This window comes from Diaphorina citri, unplaced genomic scaffold (genome assembly GCF_000475195.1).
Source record: "Diaphorina citri unplaced genomic scaffold, Diaci psyllid genome assembly version 1.1 scaffold3957, whole genome shotgun sequence".
Classification (NCBI taxonomy): Eukaryota; Metazoa; Arthropoda; class Insecta; order Hemiptera; family Psyllidae; genus Diaphorina; species Diaphorina citri.
In genome coordinates, this window is record NW_007381356.1 from 1612 (window position 1) to 7868 (window position 6257).

The 6257-nt window shown below is 41.4% G+C and overlaps 1 protein-coding gene across 1 annotated transcript; it reads right to left on the reverse strand.

Moving 5' to 3' along the window:
* Positions 1-3248: 3248 nt before the first annotated feature.
* Positions 3249-5549, reverse strand: LOC113472122 (radial spoke head protein 3 homolog). Its single transcript, XM_026831721.1, has 4 exons — positions 5511-5549; positions 4117-4494; positions 3489-3631; positions 3249-3399 (listed from the first exon to the last, which is right to left on the reverse strand). Exons 1-4 carry the CDS (start codon positions 5547-5549, stop codon positions 3249-3251), a joined length of 711 nt encoding a protein of 236 aa, XP_026687522.1.
* Between the last annotated feature and the right edge of the window lie 708 nt (positions 5550-6257).

Here is a 6257-nt window from a genome sequence, read left to right on the forward strand (position 1 = left end):
GATACCTTTTCGGCTCGGATATTGCGTAGAAAATTCTGATACGAGTACTTATGATAAAAATTTCCAGCTGTGGTTCCAAGGCATCCTAGGGCCCCTAATACAACCCGAGAACCTTGAACATCCTCAGATACCTTTTCGGCTCGATGGATCAAATTTCGCCTGTGACACAATAATTATACCTCTCTCATATCGCGGGCACTTCATCCTATTCAGTGACTAACTGAGAAATAGAGGAATATCGCGAGTATTTCAACCTGTTTGGTAACTTACTTATTGAGAATATTGAGGAATATCTGGGAACCGATTATTTCGAAGTTTACTTGTCAGGACGAGTCTCCAATGCATTTTTTGCCGGTAGGACCCCAAGAAGGCCGTTTTGGGAACCTGGATCTTTGGATCTTAGGGAAAAGAGACCAATTCTGTTCTGAGAAATAGAGGAATATCGCTAGTATTTCAACCTGTTTGGTAACTTACTTATTGAGGAATATCTGGGAACCGATTATTTCGAAGTTTACTTGTCAGGAGGAGTCCCCAATGCATTTTTTGCCGGTAGGACCCCAAGAAGGCCGTTTTGGGAACCTGGATCTTTGGATCTTAGGGAAAAGAGACCAATTCTGTTTAGTGTGGGTATTGACCTAATGCGAATTTCCCCCCACGCCCCAATCTGTTTCCCTTTCCTCCTCCTCTTCTTTCCTCTGCTATCCTTCTTCTTTCTTGTCTTCCTCATCCTCCCCCAATCCTTCTTGTTCCTACTGTTCCTTCCCTTCTTCCTCCTCTTCTTTCCTACCTACTCCTCCACAAATCCTTTCCTTCTGTTCCTTTCTCTTCCCTTCTCTCTCCCTCCTTCTTCTTCTTCTTCTTCTTGTTCTTTTTCTTCCTCTTCTTCTTCTTCTTCCTCCTCTTCTTCTTCTTGTTCTTCTTCTTCCTCACTTCCTTCTTCTTATTTTCTTCTTTCCTGTTTTGTTCTTCTTTCTCTTTCCCTTTTTTTTAAATATTCTTCTGCTTTGCCTATCCTGCCGTCTGCTTCTTCTTTCTCCAGACTTAACCCGCTTGGTTTCAAATTCCGCGACATTTGTCGTCTGATTACCAGGATAGAGAAGGAAAGGGAAGTGAGATTTTAACGAGGCTTAATCGAGTTAAAACACTGAGGGCATTTCTTTCTCTCTCTTCCTTCTTCTTTCCTATTTTGTTCTTCTTTCTCTTTCCCTTTTTTTTTATATTCTTCTACTTTGCCTATCCTGCCGTCTGCTTCTTCCTTCTCCAGACTTAACCCGCTTGGTTTCAAATTCCGCGACATTTGTCGTCTGATTACCAGGATAGAGAAGGAAAGGGAAGTGAGATTTTCGGACCCAGTACTGGGCTAAAATTTTAAAATGGTTTAATAAATTCCATCAAACGATAAATTTGAGCTTTCAATCATAACCTTTGCAGCAAGTGACTTCCGGAAGTAACTGGTTGGTAACTTCAAATTTTCAATCTAGTCTGCAACTGTGACCATCAAGGAACAAAAATGGGTTAAGTAAGACCTTTTCCGACTGGGGGCAATTTTTATGAGAAAAAGATAATAATAATAATATTTAAGATATTTAATATGTTTATTTTTTTATATACCTTTAAAGAAAAGTATACGTAGTAAGCGTTGTCCTTGCTTTTTCCAGACTTATTTATGATAGAAAGGTCGGACGGTCACCCATCCAGAAAATCACCACGCGCGACGTTACTCAAGTGATCGAACGGGAAATGTTTTAGTTCGACGTCTAACTCAATTGTGCATTTTGATTGACAGGTTGACATGGCGAATTGATTTTGTCCTTCCAAATTTGGAATTGATTGGAAGCGACAAAGAAGGGGACAAAGACCCTAAGGATTTAGAAGAAATGGAAAAAGAAGAAGACGAGGAAGACGAGGAAGAAGAAAAATACCTGCACAAATAGGGGACAATTTTGCGGTTTGGAATTGATTTCAGGGATAGAAACAAGGATATTACTACAATCCTACCATTCTTCCTTTTCTTCTTCCTCTTCTTTTTCTTCTTATTCCTTTTCTTCTTCTCTCTCCGATTATCTTTATTTTTATTCATCTTGTTTTGTGCATACATAATGTTACATCATCAGAAGACCCTGCTTAAGTACACCAAAAGAAATATGAGTAGGTAAGTTCTCATTTTTCATTTGTATTGACTGTGGTAAATAGTTTTGCCACTTTGCCTGCCTCTTTAGCTTGGAGGGTAGCGCGTCTGCCTTATAAGCGTTAGGTCGTGGGTTTGATTCCCGATTTTGAACCAAGCAGGTAAGGATTTTCTTGGATCGGCGGGCTTTCTTTCTCTCTTCAGTTTTGGACGATGAGGCCTTTTAGCAGTTTCAGTTACCCTGGGACCCCCTATTTTTTTTCTGCTCTGACTGCGCCCGCGCCGCAACTAGGTACATTTTGCCGACCCTTGATATGGTCTGTGTTATCGGAAACCGTACCGCCTAGTCTCGGCTTTAGACCGATTCTAAGAATGAGAACAATTTGAGCGTTTGCTGAAATGTGTTTTTCGGTACGTGTGCTAACTTGGGTGGCTCGGGATTTGTGTTTGGAAAAGGTGAAATAAGGTTGGATGAAATGGAATGAAAACCATTTTTTCTCGCCCTTGTCGATGTACAATTATACATGGCTGCGCCCGCGCCGCAACTACATAAATTTTGCCGACCCTTGATATGGTCTGTGTTAACGGAAACCGTACCGCCTAGTCTCGGCTTTAGACCGATTCTAAGAATGAGAACAATTTGAGCGTTTGCTGAAAAGGGTTTTTCGGTACGTGTGCTAACTTGGGTGGCTCGGGTTTTGTGTTTGGAAAAGGTGAAATAAGGTTGGATGAAATGGAATGAAAACCATTTTTTCTCGCCCTTGTCGATGTACAATTATACATGGTAATGGTAAGCATCCAATATTGGGTACTTGTTCATAAGTCACGTCAATGGAAAATTGCTACATAAAGGAGCTATCACAAATGAGAGTGACCAGTGTTATTATAGGGAAAAGGAGCTTTCTTTTTCACTGTGGTGGCTTCTGAATAATTACCCAATATTGATAGGTATTATGAGGCAACATCTCCAACATCATCTACGAATTTATTCTTATTCAGTTACATCTAAACACTGAAACATAGATTTGTTCAACGTAAAACTACTCAAAGTTAGCGTCAGTCAGATGTCCCTCGTCCTCCCCGTCCGTTTCTTCCCAAGGCATCTCCGGTAAACGTAAAACTACTCAAAGTTAACGTCAGTCAGATGTCCCTCGTCCTCCCCGTCCGTTTCTTCCCAAGGCATCTCCGGTAGTTCATTGGAGAATCTTTCCTGCGGATGTTCCCCCAGCTCCGTGTACACATCGTACCTCTCCTGTACAATGTCCTTGATGATGCCACTCAGCAGCTGTTCGTTCTGAGCGATCGCCTTCAACTCCTGGCAGACGTGTTCTTCGAGATCCTTCATGACATCATCTCTTAAATGCCACTCAGCAGCTGTTCGTTCTGAGCGATCGCCTTCAACTCCTGGCAGACGTGTTCTTCGAGATCCTTCATGACATCATCTCTTACAGCCTCATCCGTGGCGTCTACATAGTAGCCTTGCTCCGTCATCTCTGTCAACACCTAAAAAGAACAAAAGGAATATCCAATAAGAACGAAATGAAAAAGAAAACACAAAATCACTATCTCGAAAACAACAAATAAATGAAGAATACATAATAAGAAAGTTATGGTCTCTAAAAGTACACAAGTACCTACTTACAGGGATAATGAAGAATATGCTAGTTTTGTAAAGAATGAAAGAATAAAACTTATTATTATTACCTGCGGCAGCAGCTCCGTACACACCCGGTCGCTCAACATGGTCGCCGCTATGCGTTTCTCCAGTTCCTTCTGTTTCTCTTTAGCTTTCTCCATTAGTGAAATGCGTTTGTCAAGAACGAAATGAAAAAGAAAACACAAAATCACTATCTCGAAAACAACAAATAAATGAAGAATACATTATAAGAAAGTTATGGTCTCTAAAAGTACACAAGTACTTACAGGGATAATGAAGAATATGCTAGTTTTGTAAAGAATGGAAGAATAAAACTTATCATTATTATTACCTGCGGCAGCAGCTCCGTACACACCCGGTCGCTCAACATGGTCGCCGCTATGCGTTTCTCCAGCTCCTTCTGTTTCTCTTTCGCTTTCTCCATTTCCGCAATGCGTTTGTCCCGCTCCAAATTCTTCCGCCGCTCCTCTTCCTCGAGCCGCTGGATTTCCGCTTCCTCTGCGGTTTTCTCGTCCATGAACCGCCGTCTCTCCTGCTCCATGCCATCGATCTCGTCCTCATGCAGAACCTCCAGCAATGCCTGCTCGATGGTTTTCCCCGTGGTGACTTCCAGGATGGGTTTTACCTCCTCGTCAAAGAAGAAGAGATCATCCGGGTAGATTTGGGTGCAGGTGTCCACGCCTGTCTTCTCCGGAATAAACGGTGGTGTCTTCTTCTTGTTCCTCCTGAGCCTCCCCTTCTTCTTTCTCTTCCTTCGTCTCTTTTCCTTGTTTCCCTTTCCTCCTCCTCTTCTTTCCTCTGCTATCCTTCTTCTTTCTTGTCTTCCTCATCCTCCCCCAATTCTTCTTGTTCCTACTGATCCTTCCCTTCTTCCTCCTCTTCTTTCCTACCTACTCCTCCACAAATCCTTTCCTTCTGTTCCTTTCTCTTCCCTTCTCTCTCCCTCCCCTCCATCCCTGTCTGGCATGTAAATGGCGCCACACAAAAGGTCTCCCCCTCCCTCCCTGTCTCTATTTTACAAGCACGAGGCTTAATCGAGTTAAAACACTGAGGGCATTTCTTTCTATCTCTTAAGTGTTCTACCGTTTTCTCCTCCCCCACCTTATTTTTCTCCTTCTTTTCCTTCCCCTTCTTCCTCTTCTCCTTCTTCTTCCTCTTCTTCTTCTACTTCTTCTTCTTCTTTTCCTTCTTCTTTTTCTTCTTCCTCTCCTTCTTCTTCCTCTTCTTCTTTTCCTTCTTCGTCTTATTATTATTCGTCCTTCCTCATTTCCTCCTTCTTATTTTTTTCCTTCTTGGTCTTCTTTTTCTTTCTATTTTAATTGTCCTTCCTCACTTCCTTCTTCTTATTTTTTTCTTTCTCTTTCCCTTTTTTTATATTCTTCTACTCTGCCTATCCTGCCATCTGCTTCTTCTTTCTCCAGACTTAACCCGCTTGGTTTCAAATTTCGCGACATTTGTCGTCTGATTACAGTGATTACCAGGATAGAGAAGGAAAAGGAGGTGAGCTTTTCGGACGCAGTATTGGGCTAAAATTTTAAAATGGTTTAATAAATTCCATCAAACGATAAATTTGAGCTTTCAATCATAACCTTTGCAGCAAGTGACTTCCGCTACATAATAAGAAAGTTATGGTCTCTAAAAGTACACAAGTACTTACAGGGATAATGAAGAATATGCTAGTTTTGTAAAGAATGAAAGAATAAAACTTATTATTATTATTATTACCTGCGGCAGCAGCTCCGTACACACCCGGTCGCTCAACATTGTCGCCGCTATGCGTTTCTCCTAAAAAAAATAAAAAAAAAATAATAATAAAAAAAAGAGGCTTGACAGAGGAAACTGTAATTTTTCAGGTCTTATCGTCCCGAAAGCGAGGAGATCTGTTCAGGATAAAATTCGCCCCAGGATGGAAATCGTACCCGCGGCTTGGTGCTTACAAGGCAGGCACGCTACGAACCAAGCTAACTAGTTTGGCAAAATAAAAGATTGTATCTCTCTTTAGAAATTTTACGACACGCCACTCTACATGACAGAACGCTACAAACGCGCGCCTAATTCATAATGTATAAAGTGAGGTTAGAAACACAAGGAACGTTACACAAGAAGGCATCGAGTGTGTTTGGCGGGAAGTTGCCGGTTTCCATGGCAACGAGACGACGCTATTGATCCGTTCCAGAGGTTCCCAAACTTTTGAGTACTGCGTACCACCTGACACCTCAAGGTTCATTTATTATTTGAACAAATTCACAGCTAAATCTGTAGTTGTATTTTACAAAAATATTCAAGCAAGTAATAAACTAACAAAATTACAAAAATTATATAAAGTCTGCTAGTAAGCGCTAGCTCGCGGGTTCGATTCCCACCCGGAACGGATTTTATCCTAAACAAAGGAGATTAATAATAATTCATTTCGGACGATCTGTGTCCATTTGTTTAAATGGAAACAGACCATTCTGAGTGAGTGGAAACGCA

What these genes read in the sequence shown, in the direction of transcription:
- LOC113472122 (XM_026831721.1), bottom strand. Translation starts at nt 5,549, where the DNA reads ATGTTGAGCGACCGGGTGTGTACGGAGCTGCTGCCGCAG. An exon ending in GTACGGAGCTGCTGCCGCAG is followed by an intron (nt 3,632 to 4,116) that starts GTAATAATAATG and finishes TGTTCTTTTTAG; the next exon opens with GTGTTGACAGAGATGACGGA. An exon ending in GAACAGCTGCTGAGTGGCAT is followed by an intron (nt 3,400 to 3,488) that starts TTAAGAGATGAT and finishes GCTGAGTGGCAT; the next exon opens with CATCAAGGACATTGTACAGG.